This window comes from Heloderma suspectum, chromosome 3 (assembly GCF_057233095.1).
Source record: "Heloderma suspectum isolate Gila_16-S chromosome 3, 16-S_ref, whole genome shotgun sequence".
NCBI classification, from domain to species: domain Eukaryota; kingdom Metazoa; phylum Chordata; class Lepidosauria; order Squamata; family Helodermatidae; genus Heloderma; species Heloderma suspectum.
This window is the reverse complement of record NC_139460.1, coordinates 305,611,399-305,635,230: the sequence shown is the minus strand read 5'-3', so window position 1 is coordinate 305,635,230 and position 23,832 is coordinate 305,611,399. Positions and strand designations below refer to the sequence as shown.

At 44.0% G+C, this 23,832-nt stretch overlaps 1 protein-coding gene across 1 annotated transcript in view; it reads right to left on the bottom strand.

Annotated features, from left to right (window-relative positions):
- Positions 1 to 23,832, bottom strand: part of LOC146351522 (uncharacterized) — a 328,001-nt gene that overhangs the window by 160,954 nt on the left and 143,215 nt on the right. Inside the window, exon 5 of the mRNA XM_084847469.1 lies at positions 11,111 to 11,233. Coding sequence (XP_084703595.1) covers positions 11,111 to 11,233 — 123 coding nt within the window. The remainder of the gene's footprint in view (positions 1 to 11,110; positions 11,234 to 23,832) is intronic.

The following is a 23,832-nucleotide window of genomic DNA, read 5'->3' as shown; positions in this document are numbered from 1 at the left end:
AGATGGCTAGATAGCATCACTGATGCAATGAATATGGACTTGAGCATGCTCCGGGAGAGAGTGCAGGACAGGAAGGCCTGGCGTGCTATGGTCCATGGGGTTTCGAAGAGTCGGACACGACTGAACGACTGAACAACAACAACTTATTTAGGAGAGCAAACACTACACATTATAAGCAATTCTGCTAAGAATAATAGAAAGACACCTCCTGTGATAGAAACCAAGCACAAGAGCAGTCAAAAATTACCTTGTAAACTTCAGAACTATAGACACAAGAGTAGGAGAAATTCAGGTCAACGCTAATTGAGAGGTATACACACGATTCACAGGATACTGTGGCTGTGATTTCCTGCACCATTGGTAAACTGGACTAGATGACTTTTGAGGTCCTTTCCATTCTAGGATTATATGTTTCCATAATTCTATGCTCTGAAGCCCCAGATACAAAAACCAATACTATGCTGGTAGAATCATAGCACCAGTTGTATTTCTGATTCACTGCCTATATATATACTTCCAGAAGAACTAATGGCACGAGTTATCATTATAGCTGACATACTGAGGGACAATGTATACATTAAGCAGTATGAAGTGAGAAAGCTTTTCCTGGATGGTACTCCCATTCCCCCAAAAACCTCCCCTGCCCCACAAAAGACCCATAGAAAAGTAGCATTTCAGGGAGAATGCTAGCCACATCAGTGAGAAAAAATGGCATGTTAGGGAGAAAGTTCCAATCCTATCCCCACCATGCATGTGGCCTTGGGCCATCACAAGGCCTGTCGCCATCACCACTTCTCTCCTTGCCTTGCCTCAAGGTCCTGGGGGCAGGAGAAGGCAGATGTGACATCAGATGCTTACAGAATCTAGAAAAGGCTGGGCCTATTTGCGGCTGGGTGGAAACACAGCCCCGCTCACCACAGTCTTGTCTGTGGGCATTCAACACAGGGGATCTACTTTTCTAGCACATTTATTTAAATACTCGTGTTATCCTTGCTCAGTTTCCTATGCATAGGTAACTTTTTTACATGGGAAGTGTTCAAAAATGCAATTACCTGCTGGGTCAGGCAGTCAGCTCATGTGACAATGATACTGTACCAGCTGCACTGCAGGCCAGTAAGTTTCCGAGCCCAATTGAAAGTGCTTGTTTAATCTGTAAAGCCTTAAATGGGTTGGGCTCAAGTTACATGAAGTACCGCCTTCTCCCGTAACAACCTGCCTGCACTTTGAGGTCATCAACAGAGGCCCTTCTCACTTGCCCACCGTCAAAGGAGGTTAAGCTGGTGGGTACAAGAGAGAGTGCCTTCTCAGTGGTGACCCCACACCTCTGGAATCAGCTTCTAACAGGGATTCTTTGCAAGGGCTTTCCTGAGGACTCACCTGCTTTTGCTGGCCTTCCTGTAGTGTCTTGGGCAGCTGGTTTTTATTGGTCATATCTGTTATTTATTTTTTAAATAGTAATCATGGTTTTATGGAACTTTCATTACATATGTATTTCCTAAATGTTTATGGTATCTATTCTGTAAGGTTTTTATTTTGTGCGCTATCTTGGGAGGGTTCCACCCTTAAAGGTGGCCTAAAAATACATTTTAAATTAATAAATAGTAAGTACACAAACCTCCAGTCTGCAGGGCCAGCCCAAGACATATTGCTGTCTAAGGCAAATGACAAGATGGCACCCTTCCCCATTCCACCTACAAAATGGCAACAGGACATTCCACCTACTGGCAATGGGAGTGTTGTCCATTGTACCTAAGGGCAGTAGCTGTCAGGGTTCTCTTGACCCCCCCTTTCCTCCAGCACTCACAACACACAAAAAGAGAGGCTTCTCACACCTTTAATTCATTATTCCCAGGTTCATTACAGATACAAATCCTCGAAGACTCTCTGGCTACAAAGGAATGCCTCCAGGGGATTCAAATGGGAATAAACGAGAGTTGCCGCAGTTTGAAAAGGCGGCTGTCTGACTAGGCTAACTGGCAGAAGGAGGTTCCGCCCCTCGCCTGTGGCTTCCCTGCGTAGCCTATCACGCATCGCTAACCGATCCGAACGTCTAAGCTCTTCCCCTGAGGTTTCCCTCTTAGCTCTGCCTGGCGTCCCTTAGGTCACAGACCTCAAGCTCCTCCTCCTCCTGCTCACTGTTTCTCACGGGGGGGTGAGGATGAGGTTTCATGCCTGGCCATCTGGGAGCTGGTAACCTGAGAAGCACGCCTACACATATCTGAACTGGCCTGTGAAAAAACCTCCCCCAGTTCTGGCTGCTCCTCTTCTGAATCTGAGCTGCTAACTATCTCCCTGCACTCAGAATCAATCCTGACCGTAGCCTACTTTATGGGGTGCAAGACAAGATATTTATTTCATTTCTATCCCACCCCATAGCCAAAACCCTCTGTCCTCCAACAGTTAGTTCTGTTGTTTTAAATCTGTTATTGTATTTTATATCTTTTCAGTACTGCTCGGCTTTGTTTTGTTTGTTTTGTTTTTATTCTATACTTTAGTTTTAAATTTTTATAATGTATTTTATGTTGTATTTTGTGGTTTAATTGTTGTGAACCATCCAGACAGCTTCAGCTGTTGGGCTGTATAGAAATGTAATAAACGAACAAACAGAGGGGAATGGCTGTAGGGCTTAGGAGAAATAGCTGGGGGGGGGGAGTGCTGCGCCCCAGCCCCCTGAAGTGGTTGCCTCACTGTGCCTAATGGCCTGCCCTACCAGCCTGTTGTGGCAGTCCAAGAGAATCTTTGTTACTTGGTACTGCTAAGTGTACTATAAGCTTGCTCATCCTTACCATGCTTACATGGACATATGTAACATGGTCTTGCAATTACATGGTCTTGCAATTTCTAAGGCTGATGCCTTAAAGGACAGCCTTTATCAGTCAAACCTTATTGCTCAGGTTTGTTTGGGTGTTGTTGCTTTTCGCACAAATTCAAAATCAGATAAGCTGAAAATGATCTTACCTACCTGCTGTATTGAATCAGGGCTGTGAAAAATCAGACATGCTGCTTCAAGCAAATGGCCAAGTGTCCTTGTCATCTATACTCATTTCTTCCTCAAAGCTGAGTGGATATGTATGGGATGGATAGCAGAGATCTCTCATCTAACGGAAATTCATTTGTAAGTGAGGAACAAGGCACAAGGAGATGGTGACCATTCTCAGGATGCAGCGTGATATCACCTTAGAAAATCTGATCATGGATATGGCAGTCTCAGCAACTTAATGAGATATTCTCCTGCTTTGAAGAGAGGAAAAAGTTCACTTTTTCCCAAAATAAGCCATTTAGTACCTTTAAAAAGAATATAAATATAGAAGATTGCTAGGCTGATTCCCAGACACATTAGACCAAAAGTCCTTTATGCTGTTGACATTAAAAGGCTTATCTACATTTGGTTACGGCAGGGGAATGGTACAGGTTATCATGGCTAACATGGAGAGCACCTACTAGGAGGAGTATTGCCTCAGGATCCTGTCCTTCTACTGAGTCAATTGCAGACTCTATGTCAGGAGCGCCTTAGCTGCCTCTTACAGTCCCCTCCAATAGCCAACTCAAGACACAGACGACGAGGATTTTTTCCAAGGCTTTATTCCTTTATGACTCTTACAGATACTAATCACTAGCAACTAAGCAAGGAACTGCACTGGGGATAGATAGCAGAGTAGCCTAAGCTCCAGGTAAGGCAGTTGGTCCCCGTTTGAAGGAGAACCGTGGGAAGACTCTGAACTTATGGGCTATGGAGAGATCCTCCCTCTTACCCTTGGGTCCTCGGGACACGACTGCTGTTTTAGCGCCAAACGAGCGGAGCACCTACTTTCGGCGCCCTCCATCTGTCGCTGCTCCCTGAGTCTGCGCCGAGCATCCAGCAAGCCCCCCTCCAGCGCTCTCTCACTGCCAGGGTCACTATCTATCCCAGGAATGCTGGCAGGAGGAATCTCTGCCAGCTGCTGTGCTTGTGAGAGATGAGTGAGCTCCTCTCCCACAGATTGCTGTTTCTCCTCAGAATCAGAACTGCTCTGGGGCTCTATGGGCTCAGTTTCTACCCTGACACTCTAATTCAACCCAAACTGACTGCCTGACTAAAAGAATGCCTGTAGGCAAAGTAAAGACTGCAAACTAGAACCAAAGTTGAACAGATATAGCAACTTATTAGACTGAGAAGGATTTCCTACCATCTGAAAATACACACACCCCAAACAGACAGACAGAAGGAAAACTTAATCAGTATAACTCCCACTGTAAAAGTCTTGTTTGAATATCCTATTGCTAAGAAGAAAGTGAAAAGAGGTTATATACTACAATGAGATTGTCACAAAGGGTTGGGTTGCAAGGGATTAAATTTTAGGAATTTCGAATAATCTGTAAGTCTGTTTTGATCTTGTGTTACACCTAGGCTTCCTTCCTTCTAGTTTCCTACGGGGGAAACATGTTGCAACCAGGTGTGGCTTTGGGCAGTGGTCTCTAGTTTTCCCATCTTCCATCTTCAGTTATAGTTAGCCAAGCACCCTGAAATCTATGCTGTTCCTCTACTATCTTTGGTTCCAAGATCAATTATTGCTTCTTAGAATGGATCTTTTTGCAACAGTTAAGAGAGAATGAACCTCCCTATTTTACCAACAAGGAGCAGTTACAAGTTTACAACTTTATAAGTCAGAAACAATTGGTTGGACCCAGACTTAGTCATACCTAGAGTAGACCCATTTAATCAATGGGATAGGTTAGTCATGACTAATTTAAATCCCCTTGTCTTCAGTGGGCCTACTTTAAACCTGACGCAGTCTGGATCCAACCCAGGGTTTTATTTATTTAATTTACTGCAGTGTTATAGTCTATGTGTCCTAATTAGAACATTGAATTATTTGCTAAACAAAATCTTAACATTTTCTGATCTGGGTAGATTCTGACCCATTATATCTCACCTCCTATTATTGCCTTGATTTTCTCAGTCATGAAACTGTACAGGTATGTATTAACCTTTTAGGAAAGCTGAGCAGGTAGAGACCAGGTAGAGACCAGGAATGGGCAGAGTTGTGATCCGGAAACCCGGTCAGGTCTCTCCTCACAAGATACTTAAGAATTCTACCGCTTTGTTAATACATTAGGTGATGGCAACTACTAATTCATTGGGATATTTTAGGAAAGGTTTATTTATTTATTCGTGATATTTATATGCAGCTAAATATAATCAAATCCCTAAGCAGTTTAGAGCGCAACCCTATGGGAACAGTCATCTGCCTCTGAACTTGGACTATCCAATACAGGGCAGGTGGAGTGCAGATCTTCTCCTCTGTGCGCTGGCTATCCTGCTTTTGCAGCTAGATGGCCAATTTCAGCTGTCTAGCCAGGGAGCCTTGGAGCAGTCAGGGAGGCTGGACAGTGCATCAAAAGCATTGTAACAGCGCTTCCACGGTCCCCTCCCCTCCCCCAGGAATGCTCCCTTCCCCCCCGCTCCGTACTGATTTTACACTGCTCTTACGCTGGCTCTGAGCTCAGTTCCCAGAAAATGAAAAACCCTATGGCTGTCTAGCAGCTGTCTAGTGGCCATAGGATTGCGCCCTTAGTCGCACTGGGAACACTGGAGCAACCCAAAAGCCATTTAAGTTGGCTTACATAGTGATCACTGGAGTGCTGGGTTATTATTATATTTTTATTATTTAAAATATTTCTAGTCTGGCTTTCAGGGCAGAAGCCCTCCACAGGCGGCTTACAACAATACAATTCATTGTAATAAAAAAACTGATACAGTAATAAAACAGCCAACATTCATAAACAGCAAACACCAGCATAAAACATTGGGTACTAAATACCTACAATACAATTGCAGCTACAACCCACAGTGGTTAAAGACAGTGGGTATGGACTTTCTGAAGGAGCTCACCGCTCCTGTGACAAAGATAGGTTGCATAACTTTCCAAGCAACTTGCTTGAAGCGGAATCAACAAATGGAGCTAAGAAAGTCACTGCATCAAAATTCCTTGCCTATTTCTCCCCAATATTCCAAGGAAGTATTTTCAAGGAGGTTTACAAAGAGATGAGAACATAGAGTTCCAGAGAATAGCAAGGAGAGACAAGAAGGCCTTCTTAAATGAACAATGCAAAGAAATCAAGGAAAACAACAGAATGGGAAAGACTAGAGATCTCTTCAAGAAAATCGGAGATCTCAAGGGAACGTTTTGTGCAAAGACGGGCATGATAAAGGACAAAGAAGACAGGGACCTAACAGAAGCAGATGAGATTAAGAAGAGGTGGAAAGAATACACAGAAGAATTATACAGGAAAGATCTTAATGCCCCTGATAGCCATGATAGTGCGGTCACTGAACTTGAGCCAGACATCCTAGACAGTGAAGTCAAGTGGGCCTTAGCAAGCATTAGTAACAACAAAGCTAGCGGAGATGACAGTATTCCAGCTGAGCTATTTAAAATCCTAAAAGATGATGCTGTTGAAGTGCTGCACTCAATATGCCAACACATTTGGAACACTCAACAGTGGCCACAAGACTGGAAAAGGTCAGTTTACATTCCAATTCCAAAGAAGGGCAACGCCAAAGAGTGTTCAAACAACCATACAATTGTGCTCATTGCACATGCCAGCAAGGTGATGCTCAAAATCCTACAAGCTAGGCTTCTGTAGTATGTGAACCAAGAACTACCGGAAGTACGAGCTGGGTTTCGAAGAGGCAGAGGAACTAGAGATCAAATCGCCAACATTCGCTGCATCATGGAGAAAGCAAGAGAATTCCAGAAAACGTCTATTTCTGCTTCATTGACTACGCTAAAGCCTTTGATTGTGTGGATCACAACAAACTGTGGCCAATTCTGAAAGAGATGGGAGTACCAGACCACCTTACCTGTCTCCTGAGAAACCTGTACGAGGGACAAGAAGCAACAGTAAGAACCGGACATGGAACAACCGAGTGGTTCAAAATTGGGAAAGGAGTACGACAAGGCTGCATATTGTCGCCCTGCTTATTTAACTTATATGCAGAGCAGATCATGGGAAACGCCGGGTTGGATGAATCACAGGTCGGAATTAAGATTGCCAGGAGAATTATCAACAACCTCCGATACGCAGACGATACCACCCTAATAGCAGAAAATGAAGAGGATCTAAAGAGCCTCTTGTTGAGGGTGAAAGTGGAGAGTGAAAAAGCTGGTTTGAAACTCAGCATTAAAAAAACGAAGATCATGGCATTTGGCCCCATCACTTCCTGGCATATAGAACGGGAAGAAATGGAAGCAGTGACAGATTTTATTTTCTTGGGCTCCAAGATCACCGCAGATGGTGACTGTAGCCATGAAATTAAAAGACGCTTGCTCCTTGGGAGGAAAGCTATGGCAAACCAAGACAGCATAGTAAGAAGCAGAGACATCACCTTGCCGACAAAGGTTCGTCTAATCAAAGCTATGGTTTTCCCAGTAGTAATGTATGGCTGTGAGAGCTGGACTATAAGGAAGGCTGAGCGCCGAAGAATTGATGCTTTCGAACTGTGGTGCTGGAGAAGACTCTTACGAGTCCCCTGGACTGCAAGGAGGTCAAATCAGTCAATCCTAAAGGAAATCAACCCTGACTGCTCATTGGAAGGACAGATACTGAAGCTGAAGCTCAAATGTTTTGGCAACCTAATGCGAAGAGAATCATAGAATCATAGAATAGTAGGGTTGGAAGGGGCCTGCAAGGCCATCGAGTCCAACCCCCTGCTCAATGCAGGAATCCAAGTCAGAGCATCCCTGACAAATGGCTGTCCAGCCTCGTCTTGAAGGCCTCCAGTGTGGGAGAGCCCACCACCTCCCTAGGTAATTGGTTCCATTGTCGTATTGCTCTTACAGTCAGGAGGTTTTTCCTGATGTTCAGCCGGAATCTGGCTTCCTGTACCTTGAGCCCATTATTCCGTGTCCTGCACTCTGGGATGATCGAGAGGAGATCCTGGCCTTCCTGTCTGTGACAACCTTTCAAGTACTTGAAGAGTGCTATCATATCTCTCCTCAGTCTTCTCTTCTCAAGGCTAAACATGCCCAGTTCTTTCAGGCTCTCTTCATAGGGCTTTGTTTCCAGTTCCCTGATCATCTTGGTTGCCCTCCTCTGAACCCTCTCCAGTTTGTCTGCATCCTTCTTAAAGTGTGGTGCCCAGAACTGGACACAGTACTCCAGATGAGGCCTAACCAGTGCTGAGTAGGGGGGAACTAGTACTTCCCGGGATTTGGAAGCTATGCTTCTATGAATGCAGCCCAAAAGAGTATTGGCCTTTTTTGCAGCCACATCACACTGTTGGCTCATATTCAGCTTGTGATCCACAACAATTCCAAGATCCTTCTCGCTTGTAGTGAGGTTGAGCCACGTATCCCCCATCTTGTAACTGTGCATTTGATTTCTGTTTCCTAGGTGCAGAACTTGGCATTTATCCCTATTAAATGTCATTCTGTTGTTTTCTGCCCAGTGCTCCAGTCTATCCAGATCACTTTGAATTTTGTTTCTGTCTTCCAAAGTATTAGCTATCCCGCCCAATTTGGTGTCATCTTCAAATTTGATCAGCTTTCCCTGCACCTCCTCCTCCAAGTCATTCATAAAAATGTTGAAGAGCACTGGGCCCAGGACTGAGCCCTGCGGTACCCCACTCGTTACCTCTCCCCAGTTTGAGAAGATCCCATTGATAAGCACTCTTTGAGTCCGATTCTGTAGCCAACTGTGGATCCACCGGATCTTTGTTTCATCTAGCCCACTTTGAGCTAGTTTGCTCATCAGGATATCATGGGGCGCTTTGTCGAAAGCTTTGCTGAAGTCGAGGTATATGATGTCTACAGCATTCCCACCGTCTACAAAACTCTCTGGAAAAGACCCTGATGCTGGGAAAGACTGAAGGCAAAAGGAGAAGGGGATGGCAAAGGATGAGATGGCTAGATAGCATCATTGATGCAATGAATATGGACTTGAGCACGCTCTGGGAGAGAGCACAGGACAGGAAGGCCTGGCGTGCTATGGTCCATGGGGTCATGAAGAGTCGGACACGACTGAACGACAACAAGAACATAGGAAGAGGCATGCTGTGTCAGCCCAAGGTCCATCTAGTCCAGCATTCTGTTCACACAGTGGCCAACCAGCTGCCCACAGGAAACACACAAGCAGGACATGAGTATTCTGCACTAGCTGCAGCTTCCAGACTATGCCCCACATAGAGCGCATTGCAGTAATCTAGTCTTGAGGTTACTAATGCCTGTATCACCATAGTTGACCCATTCCTGTCCAGGAGAGGCTGTAGCTGGTGAACCAGCCAAAGCTGGTAAAAGGCACTCCAAGTTGCCATGGCCACTTGGGTCTCCAACTGCCTCTGGGAAACCCACAAGAAGGACATGACTGCAACCACACCCTCCCGCCCATGTTCCCCAGCAACTAGTGTACACAGGCATACTGCCTCTCCTATTGGAGGTAGCATAGACATCAGTACTAGTAGCCATTGATAACCATACGTAGGGATGCTGGAGAAGTTTGAGACTGCCTAAAATGAGCTCAGATTTCTTAAGATTCCGACCTGTGGAATCCGCTGCAGAGAGACCCCGTCAGACTGCACGGAGTCCATGAAATTTTGGATGTTTTTTTTAACTTTCCTAAAATTTACACATATTTATTTGTAGGAAAGTATGCAAGTTTCTGCCGAAGAAATGTTGACTGGAATGGGGGACACTATGCTAAATGTTATGTACTATGGTAAATTGTGTAAATTGTTCAAAACTTCTTACGTTATTATTTGCATATTTTTCCACATGACCAAAAAAATAATAATTAGTACCCATCTGTGGGCAGACGACAGAGCAAAAGGCACCTGACAATCTGCAGAACTCAGACAGAGCAGGTTTTACACAGTCCGTACATCCCTAGAGATATGCTACCTCCAGTATCAGAGGCAGCATGCCTATGTACACAAGATATCCGTTCCTGTCTTTAGTTTGAAAGTATAAAGCCCATTCCAAGCAATCAGCATCATCAAACTACACAATACTATGCTTAAAAATGCATTTTGAAAAAGCACACTCCACTGGGGATTACAACGCACAAAATCCATTGGATATTATGAGGTTAAGGCACACCAGTCTCTGCACCTTACATTTCACCGCAGCGTGATGTAGTAGTAGTACAGATCTGCTCACAAGTTGTGACTCTGCATTTAACAAGAAACATTAATAAAGAAAAAAAATCTGAGACCAAAACGCAACCCAGCAGCCATGTCCCATGCCACTGTGGCAATGTTAAGCTGTGGAGATCATGTGGAAGTAGCTAGGTGGTCAAGTTTTCCCACGTGACATTCAAGATTCAAGCATTACTGGATCAGATAAGGGGAGTGGCAACTTTGCCACTCCTGTATTATCAGTATGGCCTCTAACTTTAAAACTGATGAGAGATACTCCATCATCTGAATAGGCCTGTTGTTATTCCTATATTTTATTTTAGAAGGGGCTAAAATTTACTAGGCACTGCTCAATACAAATCCCTGCCTGCAGGCTTACAGTGTAAAATGGCAGAACCCATTCAAACTATCCCAAATATACACTTTTATATTTACCCTATTCTCATATATATCCTGACGACGGCAGCTTCACAATCCACAGATATCTGTGTTCCTAAAACAGCATGCCTATCTTTCACTTGATTTCCAAATACAAAACAAAACTTTTCTTTTCATTAAGTGTTGCTGTGTGGCTGATAAGAAAGAGACAGAGGCCCGTTCACATGATATGACAGCCCATGAGTTAAACGACCCATGGGCTGTCAGGGATAAGAAGGAGAGAGTGGACTCACTTCCGCTTTTACTTAGCAACCCATGATCAGCTCTTTTGTAGGTTGCTTAATGCGTCATCTGAACCCTGAGTGCTGGCTTAACCCAACAACAAACCCTGGTTAACCACTGGGTTAGTTAGCCCCTAAACAACCCTGCACTCAGGGTTTGGATGACATGCTAAGCCCCTTATAAAGGAGCCACTCATGGGTGGCTGAGTAAAAGCAGAAGTGGCAGGCACACTACAGGCAGCGCGACCGTTCTCTCCTGCTCATGCATGAGACCCCATGGGTTGTTTAGCCCATGGGCTGTCAATTGCGCTAACCAGGTCAACGCAAAGATTGTTACCTTCACATGACGTCCCATCTTCCCCTAGTTTCTGGCCAGCTGGGCATTTGCAGTAGTAGCTGCCAATTGTGTTGCAGCATTGGTCGTCACAGCCTCCATTATCAATGGCGCACTCATTTACATCTGCAGGAAGAAGCATTTTTGTGAACATCCAATACAAAAATTGTTACTTAAACAACATCAACTTCTGCTTGGGGTTTTAAAAATGCAATGTTTATTCTACCCTTCAGCATAAATGCTCTCAGGGTAACTAATAAACAAAGGATAAAAGGGATTAGGGAGACCCTCACAATAATCCAGAGAAAGAGAGAGAGAGAGAGAGAGAATGAGAATGAATGACTGGGCTAAGGAGACCTAGTCGGCTAAGCAGGGATTTGATCTCCCAATCCTAGTCCAGCACTCTAACCACTACATCACATCAGCATTCAACTTCTCTGCTCCTTGAAGACCTGCACAACTTATGATCCACCAGCTTGTAATCCCCAGATATGCATGGTAGCCTATCAGGGGCTCAATCAACTTCCTGTTTTTGCTGTCTGCCATGGGCAACAAACAACATGGAGTGGGGGTTAAGCTCCTGGCAGGCCACAATACATGGCTGGTGGACTGCATTTGGTTGGACAGGTCATACATGGTATAGATGTCTCCACAAGTGAACTAATAGACATCATCATATTCTAACATAGTGGAGCAGCAGCTGCCTGGTTGTGCAGGCCTAACTTTCAGATTGTTGGCTGGGAATTATGGGAGTTGCAGTCCAACACATTTGGAGGGCACCAGATTGGGAAAGGCTGCTGTATAACATTTTGCGGTCCACCCTATTCTCCTTATAAGACCAGACTCTAACCTACCATTGCTGAAATCTTCCCTTACCAGAGTCTACTCCTCTCTATATACTCATTTTCTGGGTTCACATGTAATGATAACCCATGGCTTAAACCACGGTTGGGTGGTGCACGGTTGGGCAGATCTCCAGGTGTGTTGGACGTCAACTCCCAACACTAGCCATGCCAACAGAGGCTTCTGGAAGCTGAAGTCTGGAGCCTGGAGTTAACTAACCCAACAACAAACCATGACGTCTTTCTCCAGGTTGTTTGTTTTTAACAAACCACAATTTGTTAGCAAATCCAAATTTGGAAACAAAGACAACTCAGAATTCAACAACCTACACCATGGGTTGTTGTTACGTGTGAACCAGGCCATTCTCACTCAAGGTCTTTCCTCTTGAAAAATGTTCTGACATGTAACATGCTTAACAAGTTAGATCTTACAGAAATTTGATTTTACCCAGACTTTCAAGCCATTTGATCTGGCACTCGAGGCATTTAAGAAAATAAATGGGATGTCTCTATACTTGTGTGTCTACAGGAGCAATCCTATCCGTTAGTTACCCGCCTCCAAAATCGGGGAGGGGATCCTCTCCTCCATGCTCCAGTCATCCTGCATTTTGGCTAGATGGGCAATTTCACCAGTCTAGCTGTGGCTTCAGGGAGGGAAGGACCTTGGAGTTCCAATAGGAAGCTGTGTAAAGCTTCTGTGGTCTCCTCCCTATCCCTAGGACTGCCTCCTTTCCCCCATCTCTGTGCTACATTTCCAAGTGCAGAGATGTAGCCAGTGCGAACAGTGCCAGCTACAAGGGGGCAGGGAGCACAATTTCTGGGCTCTCAGAAACAAAACAATCCTATATCGCCCAGCCACTGTCTAGGGGGCAAAGGATTGCTTTCTCCGAATGTTATCTGGAAATAAATTTTCCAACCTTTTGCATTCAAGGTAGATGCTTTAAAAAAAAACTATGCAACAGCAAAGATTTGAGATGTAAACCTCAAATTAACTTTGCAATTTCTCGTTCCAATGTCCACAACATTTTGCATGGATAAGAAAAACAATGACAGAAATTCTCACTGATTCCAGTCTTTCAAGACAGAATTAATGTGGGACCCAACTCCAGTGACCTTCTTACACAATTATCAAGCATCTCTGGTCTCACCTATACCTTGGTGGTAGGCTGCATGCCAGGAGGAACTAATTTAAATAAAAATAGTTTAGATCTGTGACTTAAATCATGATTTAAATCACCTAGAATGTTCCAAATTCAATTTAAAACAATTTCCCCATTTTGCAGTTAATACATTCCTTATTCATTATAGCAAATAACTATAAATAACCATTGGTTTTCAGCTTAAAACAACCTGTCTACTATGGAGAAGCATACTCCAAAACTCCTAACATGCCTTTTGCACTAGGTAATTACATCTGATTACAGAGAAAGGGGGAAATTTTGAAATTAATTTAATTCTGTCTGGCTTTCTCTATATACACATAAGGACACTAAGCAAAATAATTTACCTTGAAATAAAGGCTGCAATACTATACACGCTTACCTGGGAGTAAGCCGCACTGAACTCAATGCTACTTATTTCTGAGTAGACACATATAGAATCGCACTGCATTTGCCCAGAAGTTTCCAGAAGCAAGGACTAGTAGCTACTAGGCAAAACTCTGTTTTGCCATGAGATGGAAAGACAGTGTCTATATTAGCACTGTGCCGAATTTTTTTGACCTATTTATTTTCGACCCTTCATTGAGGGGAGAATGGCGAAAAGAAACTGGACCCGAAAATTGTGGGAAGGGTTGAGAATTTCCCCCAAAATTCTCAGGGTGTAGGGCTTCAGTGCTTACTTTATTGTAAGGAAGTGGCAGAGGGGTGTGTGTGCTCTTTCTTTTACTATTCCCAAGTTGCCTTTCTGTACTCGCAGTCTTTCCGGCTGCTTGAGTTCCTCAGAAAACCCCCTGGAGGACTTAGCCAGGACTTCCTCCCATGGGGCTTTCCAATGCTGCTGCCTGCTGAATGCCTAAAAGCTGAGAGAGGATTTGTTGCTATTCTTGTTGTTGTTGTTGTTAAAAGGACTTTTAATAACAATAAAGCAATTTTTTTAAAACATGCCCCTCTTGGGTTTCAGGCACTCAGCAGGCAGCAGCTGTCAGGGGGCCCTAGCCGGCCTCTTTCAGTCTACTCCAGTAGCCAACTCCACACACAGACAAAGGACTCTTTTCAAGGCTTTATTCCTTTTACAACTTAATAACTCTATCACCAGCGACTAAGCTATGAACACCAGAGTAACCTGTGCCTTGGGTTGGAAACAGCTGGTCCCCATTTGAACGAGAATCACTTGCAGACCCTGAACTTATGGGCTAGGGAGAGTCCCTTCCCTTTTCCCTTGGGTCCTCTGGATGCGACCGTTGCTTGCACACCAAACAGGAGCTACGCCTCCTTTCCGCGCCCTCCATAGCTCGTCGCTCTTTGCATCTGCGTCGAGCATCCAGCCAGCCCGCCTCCCGCGCTCTTTCACTCCCAGGACCGCCATCTAGATCTGGAATGCTGGCGGGGGGAATCTCTGCCAGCTGCAGGGCTTGGGAGGAATGAGCACGCTCCTCTCCCACGGGCGGCTGTTCCTCCTCAGAATCAGAACTGCTCTGAGGTTCTATGGGCTCAGTGTCCACCCTGACAGCAGCACTGGAAAGCCCCACGGGAGGAAGTCCTGGCTAAGTCCTCCAGGGGGTTTTCTGAGGGACTCAAGTAGTTGGAGAGGCTGCAAGGACAGAACGGGGGAAATAGCTTCGGCTATTGGGCAGTATAGAAAGAAAGAAAGAAAGAAAGAAAGAAAGAAAGAAAGAAAGAAAGAAAGAAAGAAAGAAAGGAAGGGGAAGGGGAAGGGGAAGGGGAAGGGGAAGGGGAAGGGGAAGGGGAAGGGGAAGGGGAAGGGGAAGGGGAAGGGGAAGGGGAAGGGGAAGGGGAAGGAAGAAAGAAAGAAAGAAAGAAAGAAAGAAAGGGTAAAAGAAAGAGCACACAGGAGCCCCTCTGCCACATCCTTCCAGTAAGGTAAGGACTCAAGACCTTGTACCCTGCAACATTTTGGAGAAATTCTCAACATGGAGAAATTCTTTCCCAACGAAAGAGGCAGAAAAAACGTCTGCCTCTTTCACAAAGAAACTAAGAGGTTGCAAAAGGGCAGGTGCGGTTTCAGCACAGCCTATATACATAATTTGAGAACTAAGCGCATTGGCCCAGTTCAGAGCTAACAACAAACCATGGTATAGCATTATGTGCACAACCTGTGGTGAACCTGGGGCTCACACTTCTTTGCCCCTCCCCCATCTTTGCCCCCACCACCACTTTAGATGTGAGAGTAGAAGCTTCTCTTTGCAGTTTAAAACAAACTGTAGTTTGATCTTTTGCCTGAAAGTGACAAAACGTAGCTTGTGCTAGACATGGCTTGTTCACAAACCAGGATGTAAAACCAGAATATCACAGTTAGTATTTTCTAATCCCCCCACCCCATCCAAAAAGAAAAACACACACACACCATAGATTTATGAATCCCTTAGCTATAGTTCCATTTGGAAGAAAAGGTGGCTGAGGGGCATGTCTCTGATAGAAAAAAGCAAGTTGCAGAAATAATTGTATGACTGCATACTTAGAAATCTCACCATCACAGGGATTTTTTAAAAACCGCTTTATGTTGTTAACTCGGCCTCTGTTTCAGCGACCACACCTGTGGGGCTAACCTATTCTGTGAACCATAATAAGCCGACTTTGGTGAATGTCATAGCTCACTGGGCCTGTAATAAACCATTGGGGTGGAATAAGCTCTGCTAAAGCATTCACAAGCCCATAATAGTTTCAAGTGGTGACTACTGACTCCTCTACTGCTGTTCCAAGACATGACAGCAGATTTGGCTAGAGGCTGGCGACCACAACTATTAAGAATGATTCGCTCCAATAGAGAACTCAGTCATATGATACTTAAACTTTTCTGCTTATTTTGATTAACCATTGGAAAATGAAGAACATTTTAAACTTTGCAGAGATAAATTTATAATGCCAAAAGCAAGCGGATGTTTATAGGGAGAAGAACCTGAAAGTTACATTTATATATTTACAACAAAAATTTATGTCCCCAGAACAGCTAACCAAGTAGTAAGATGCAATAAACGCAGAAAATAATAAAATAAGGCAAACAAACTAACACAGCAAGCTACAATGATCTCTTCAAAACATCTATGAAAAACATTAAAATCAGCATGAAAAACACTAACATTCGTGGGTCATAAAAGCATGGGTAAACAGAAATGTTTTAGCCTTGCAGCTAAATGATAATAATGAGGGTGCTAGGCAGGATTCCCTGGTCCGGCCAAAGGTGAGGAGCCACCACTTAAATGTAAGGATGTACAAGAATTTTAATTCATTTCACAAATCACTCGAAAACATCCTGTTCACAACCCTGAATGGGAGCGCATGTTCTCCAAAAATGTTTGCAAATTGTGTTCACATTCACAAAATGTGCACTTTGAAATCTGTGCACTTTAAAAAATGTGCATATTAAGAAATGCACAATTTAAAGTGTATTTTTTTTTAAAAAAATGCAGACTTTTAAATATTTGCATTTTCACACTTTAGTCAATGGCTAAACACTTTGAAAAGTAGGCACTTTTCTCACTCGAATGAACCGATGAAACAGGTAGCAACAAGAATAGGAGTGAGCTGAACCAAGCTTTGAAGTGAAATTCAGTGACAAAAGATGCAAGGCAATAACGTGAATAACGTGAAATTCAGTGACAAAAGATGCAAGGCAATAACAAATAAGTTTGCATAGCTAATTCAGCAGTTCCAGAGATTTGAATCTTTGCTCAGAACTGAGTGCGCTTCTCAGGGCAGGCTTTTACATCTTCCAGACTAAGAATGCTTCTTTGAGTTTAAAACATAATTCAGGAAGTAGCTTTGATGTGAAATCATCTTTCTGGGGCTTTTCTCCATGTCTCCTCACCATCTGAAGTCTAAAGCATCCCTGGTTCTTCCATCCCTACTTAAAAAGCTCTGTCACTGGTCACCACCTGCCTGACTTCAGATGGTGAGGAGACATGGAGAAAGGCCCCAGATGATTTCACATCAAAGCTTCTTCCTGAATTATGTTTTAAACTCAAAGAAGCACTCTTAGTCTGAAAGAAGATGTAACAGCCTGCCCTGAGAAGCACACTCAGTTCTGAGCAAAGATTCAAATTTCTGGAACTGCCGAATTAGCTATGCAAACTTCTCACATTATTGCCTTGCATCTTTTGACACAGGCTTTGCTCACCATGATGTGAGAAACGGTCTCCAAATAGCACATCCTTTTCCTCATCCTTCTCCTGTTTTACAGAAACAGGGAAACACGAGCTCTAACAAAAATTGCCTCGGTTTCTGAGACATTTAAATTGGCTTTTTTAGATCCTGCATCTGTGGAATGATGTCACTCTGAAACACATTGTTGTTGTTGTTCAGTCATTCAGTCGTGTCCGACTCTTCGTGACCCCATGGACCATAGCACGCCAGGCCTTCCTGTCCTGTGCACTCTCCCAGAGTGTGCTCAGGTTCATATTCATTGCATCAGTGATGCTATCTAGCCATCTCATCCTCTGCCATCCCCTTCTCCTTTTGCCTTCAGTCTTTCCCAGCATCAGGGTCTTTTCCAGGGAGTTTTCTCTTCGCATTAGGTGGCCAAAATATTGGAGCTTCAGCTTCAGGATCTGTCCTTCCAATGAGCACTCAGGGTTGATTTCCTTTAGGATGGACTGATTTGACCTCCTTGCAGTCCAGGAGACTCGTAAGAGTCTTCTCCAGCACCACAGTTCGAAAGCATCAATTCTTCGGCGCTCAGCCTTCCTTATAGTCCAGCTCTCACAGCCATACATTACTACTGGGAAAACCATAGCTTTGATTAGACGGACCTTTGTCGGCAAGGTGATGTATCTGCTTCTTACTATGCTGTCTAGGTTGGCCATAGCTTTCCTCCCAAGGAGCAAGCGTCTTTTAATTTCATGGCTACAGTCACCGTCTGCGGTGATCTTGGAGCCCAAGAAAGTAAAATCTGTCACTGCTTCCATTTCTTCCCCTTCTATATGCCAGGAAGTGATGGGGCCAGATGCCATGATCTTAGTTTTTTTAATGTTGAGTTTCAAACCAGCTTTTGCACTCTCCTCTTTCACCCTCAACAAGAGGCTCTTTAGATCCTCTTCGCTTTCTGCCATTAGGGTGGTATCGTCTGCATATCGGAGGTTGTTGATAATTCTCCCAGCAATCTTAATTCCGACCTCTGATTCATCCAACCTGGCATTTCTCATGATGTACTCTGCATATAAGTTAAATAAGCAGGGTGACAATATGCAGGCTTGTCGTACTCCTTTCCCAATTTTGAACCACTCGGTTGTTCCATGTCCGGTTCTTACTGTTGCTTCTTGACCCTCGTACAGGTTTCTCAGGAGACAGGTAAGGTGGTCTGGTACTCCCATCACTTTAAGAATTGGCCACAGTTTGTTGTGATCCACACAATCAAAGGCTTTAGCGTAGTCAATGAAGCAGAAATAGACGTTTTTCTGGAATTCTCTTGCTTTCTCCATGATGTAGCGAATGTTGGCGATTTGATCTCTAGTTCCTCTGCCTCTTCGAAACCCAGCTTGTACTTCCGGTAGTTCTCGGTTCGCATACTGCTGAAGCCTAGCTTGTAGGATTTTGAGCATCACCTTGCTGGCATGTGAAATGAGCGCAATTGTGCGGTAGTTTGAACACTCTTTGGCGTTGCCCTTCTTTGGAATTGGAATGTAAACTGACCTTTTCCAGTCTTGCGGCCATTGCTGAGTGTTCCAAATTTGTTGGTATATTGAATGCGGCACTTTAACAGCATCATCTTTTAGGATTTTAAATAGCTCAGCTGGAATACTGTCATCTCCGCTAGCTTTGTTGTTACTAATGTTTCCTAAGGCCCACTTGACTTCACTCTCGAGGATGTCCGGCTCAAGTTCAGTGACCGCACTATCATGGCTATCAAGGACATTACTATCATGGCTATCAAGGACATTAAGATCTTTCCTGTATAGTTCTTCTGTGTATTCTTTCCACCTCTTCTTAATCTCATCTGCTTCTGTGAGGTCCCTGCCTTCTTTGTCCTTAGCATGCCCGTCTTTGCACAAAACGTTCCCTTGAGATCTCCAATTTTCTTGAAGAGATCTCTAGTCTTTCCCATTCTGTTGTTTTCCTCGATTTCTTTGCATTGTTCATTTAAGAAGGCCTTCTTGTCTCTCCTTGCTATTCTCTGGAACTCTGCATTCAGTTGGATATATCTTCCCCTTTCTCCCTTGCTTTTTGCTTCCCTTCTTTCCTCAGCTACTTGTAAATCCTCATCAGACAGCCACTTGGCTTTCTTGCATTTCTTTTTCTTTGGGATGGATTTCGTTGCTGCCTCCTGAACAATGTTACGGACCTCCGTCCATAGTTCCTCAGGCACTCTGTCTATCAGGTCTAATCCCTGAAATCTATTCCTCACCTCCACTGTATATTCATAAGGGATATGATTTAGGTCATACCTGAATGGTTTAGTGGTTTTCCCGACGTTCTTCAATTTAAGCCGAAATTTTGCAAGAAGCAGCTCATGATCTGAGCCACAGTCAGCTCCAGGTCTTGTTTTGACTGACTGTATGGAGCTTCTCCATCTTTGGCTGCAAAGGACATAATCAATCTGATTTCGATCTTGACCATCTGGTGATGTCCATGTGTAGATTCGTCTCTTGTGCTGTTGGAAAAGAGTGTTTGCTATGATCAGCGTGTTCTCTTGGCAAAACTCTATTAGCCTTTGTCCTGCTTCATTTTGTACACCAAGGCCATGCCTGCCTGTTATCCCAGTGATTTCTTGACTTCCTACTTTAGCATTCCTGTCCCCTATGATGAAGAGGACATCTTTTTTTGGTGTTAGTTCTAGAAGGTGTTGGAGGTCTTCATAGAACCGATCAACCTCAGCTTATTCGGCATCAGTGGTTGGGGCATAGACTTGAATTACTGTGATGTTGAATGGTTTGCCTTGGATTCGTACTGAGATCATTCTATCATTTTTAAGATTGTACCCCAGTACTGCTTTTCCCACCCTTTTGTTGACTATGAGTGCTATTCCATTTCTTCTAAGGGATTCTTGCCCACAATAGTAGATATGATGGTCACCTGAATTAAATTCGCCCATGCCTGTCCATTTTAGTTCGCTGATTCCCAAGATGTCGATGTTCAACATGTTTGACCACCTCCAGCTTACCTTGATTCATTGATCTAACATTCCAGGTTCCTAAACAATATTGTTCTTTACAGCATCGGATTTTCTTTTCACCACCAGACACATCCACAGCTGAGTGTCGTTTCGGCTTTGGCCCAGCCGCTTCACTCTTTCTGGCGCTACTTGGAAATACCCTCTGCTCTTCTCCAGTAGTATATTGGACACCTTCCGACCTGAGGGGCTCATCTTCCGGCGTCATATCTTTTAGCCTTGTGATACGTTCCATGGGGCTTTCTTGGCAAGAATACTGGAGTGGGTTGCCATTTCCTTCTCCAGTGGACCACGTTTTGTCAGAACTCTCTGCCATGACCTGTCCGTCTTGGGTGGCCCTGCACGGCATAGCTTATGGCTTCACTGAGTTACGCAAGCCCCTTCGCCACAACAAGGCAGCGATCCATGAAGGGGCTGAAACACATTATGCATGATCAAAGGTTAATAGTTCCCAATCATCAGAAACAACACTCCCATCATATTGTTCAGAAGTGTTGTTCATTTAACAAAAGAATGAAATCACCGGTCACATCTATCCTGTGTATTGCCAGACACAGAGCCTGCTTTCTCCCAAAATTATCACAACATTTTAATTGTCCCCTTAATGTACCAACTCCTCACCGAGATGCTATTTTTATAAATATAGGAGAAAAGCAACCATAATTCTTCTGGTCCTCGCTGTGACATTAATGCAATTCACATTCCAGTGAAATCAAGGCAAAATTCCATTTGAAGGATCTGATTCATAATCCATTTATTTATTTATTTATCTGATTCACAATCCATTTATTATGCCCTGCACGTAGCCCAAACAGACCCACAGGGCAGCTTACAAGGTAACAGCAAAACCAAACAAACAATTAATACAGATCAATACACTTTCAATAGTTAAACGAGATTACAACCTAACAAAATCACAAAATCCAATATACAGTCAGGGCCAGAAATATTGGAACAAGGATAACTGTTTTGGCAGTTGACCTCTGTACACCACCACATTGAAGTTGAAAGGAAACACACCCAGATGGGAGCAAAGTAAGGACTTTCAGCTGTAATTCAAGGGGTGTGACAAAAGTGGGGCACTAACCATTCAGGAAGGACAGCCAGTGGCATGCACACACACCAATCGTTGGTGGCTCATAAGTAATGGAATGAATGGCTGACAAGCAGCTGCATGGCCAGGTGTGGCCTGTTTCCTGGGTAGCCCATGACCAATCAAGCAGAGAAAAGGCCTGGAGGTGGTTCTGAGTGTTACATTTGCATTTGGTAGCTGTTCCCTGGAACTCCCAACATGAGGTCCAAAGAGGTGTCCATGCAAGTGAAGAAGGCCATCATTAGGCTGAGGAAACAAACTAAACCCATCAGAGAGATAGCAAAAACAGTGGGAGTGGCCAATACAACAGTTTGGAACATCCTGGAAAAGAAGGAATTAACTGGCAAGCACAGCAACAGCAAAAGGTCTGGAAGACCACGGAAGACAACTAAACTGGATGACCGCAGAATTCTGCTCATGGTGAAGAGGAACCCTTTCACAACATCTAGCCAGGTCAAGAACACTAATGTGGAGGTAGGCATGTCATTGTCAACATCTACAGTCAAGAGACGGCTTTATGAATGTAAGTAAAAGGCTTCACAACAAGGTGCAAACCACTGGTAACACTCAAGAACCAAACCAAAAGGCCAGATTAGCCTTTGCCAGCAAACATCTAAAAAAGCCTGCTCAGTTCTGGAATAAGATTCTTTGGACTGAGGAAACCAAGATGAACTTGTACCAGAATAATGGGAAAAGTATGGAGAAGGAAAGGAACAGCTCATGATCTAAAGCAGACCACATCATCTGTCAAACATGGTGGAGGCAGTGTTATGGCATGGGCATGTATGGCTGCCAATGGAACCGGGTCACTGGTGTTTATTGATGACCTGACTGCTGATCAAAGCAGCAGGATGACTTCTGACGTGTATAGGGCTATACTTCCTGCTCAGATTCAGCTGAATGCTGCCAAACTGATAGGATGCCGCTTCATATGGCAGATGGATAATGACCCCAAACATACAGCAAAAGCTACCCAAGAGTTTCTGAAGGCAAAGAAGTGGGATGTTCTTCAATGGCCAAGTCAGTCACCTGATCTCAACCCAATAGAGCATGCTTTTCACTTACTGAAGACAGGACTGAAGGCAGAAAGACCCACAAACAAGCAGCAGCTGAAGGCAGCTGCAGTAAAAGCCTGGCAAAGCATGTCGAGGGAGGAAACTCAGCACTGGGTCATGTCCGTGGGTTCCAGACTTCAGACAGTCATTGACTGCAAAGGATTTTCATCCAGGTATTAAAGGTGATCCTTAAGTTTGAAATGATGTAGGTTTGTTCCATTACTTATGAGCCACCAACGATGGTTGTGTGTGTATGCCACTGGCTGTCCTTCCTGAATGGTTAGTGCCCCACTTTTGTCAAACCCCTTGAATTACAGCTGAAAGTCCTGACTTCGCTCCCACCTGGGTGTGTTTCCTTTCAACTTCGATGTGGTGGTGTACAGAGGCCAACTGCCAAAACAGTTATCCTTGTTCCAATATTTCTGGCCCTGAATGTAGGAGTAAAACCAGACAAAAATGTCAATTAAAATAGCATAAGCTTAACCTCTTGAACGTATGCGGATCTTTTTTAAAATTTTAACTCTTTAGAAGTTGGGGGTAGAATCAGTTTGACTACTGAGAAAGCCCTCTCTTTGACCACATTAATATTATTTCAGATGAGGAGCATCTCTGTCTTGCCTATTTCTTACCACAGGCCATTCACCAAGGGGATGGTTTTGATTCCAAAGCTGTGTCTGAAGCCAAGGTGATAAGGATCCAGATAAACAATTTCATCCAGAAGTCCAATTTATACAAGTACACTGGTTAATAGCAGAACTAATCCTCTGGTTGCTGTCTGATTTAGTCAAGTCAAACAACACCCACCACCTCTTAATTAGATTTTGTATCTATGTATGAACATATTAAACGGTATGTACTGACAGGGCTGTCCTCGTTCTCATAAAAGTCAATGCCACATCATCACAGCAATCCTAAATGCATTTCAGAAGCCAAGAATGATGTTGTGACCTAACTCAAAACAGGGTTTTCCTAGAACCCGAGATCTAGAACTGGAGCCTGGTGCAAAAGGCATACACTTAAGCCCTGTTCAGGTGTTCCATGTGGATGAAGCAAATGCGTGAGGAGAGGGAGCACATTAGCCCTGCCTCTCTTCTTTGTCGCCCTTTACTCATGGAGGATGAGTCTGAAGAAGAGAGTCTCCTTTATCTGTAAAGACTCTCTACACTAGCCAGAATGCTGGAAAATCGGTGTTCCAGGTTGCGTGGAGAGCCTTCACAGATACAGGAGACTATCCTCTTCAGACAGTTGCCCTCCACAAGTAAAGGGTGGCAAATGTGATGAGGGAGACGGGCAGGACTGGAGCGCTCCTTCTCCTCATGCACTTGCTTCATCCACATATAGAATGCCTGAATAGGACTTTAGAATTAAAGAATTCTGAGTCTAGGAATTTGTTTTTAGAACCAAACTGAACTAAGTTCACAATCCTCCCACACAAGAACATTCCTGGCTACT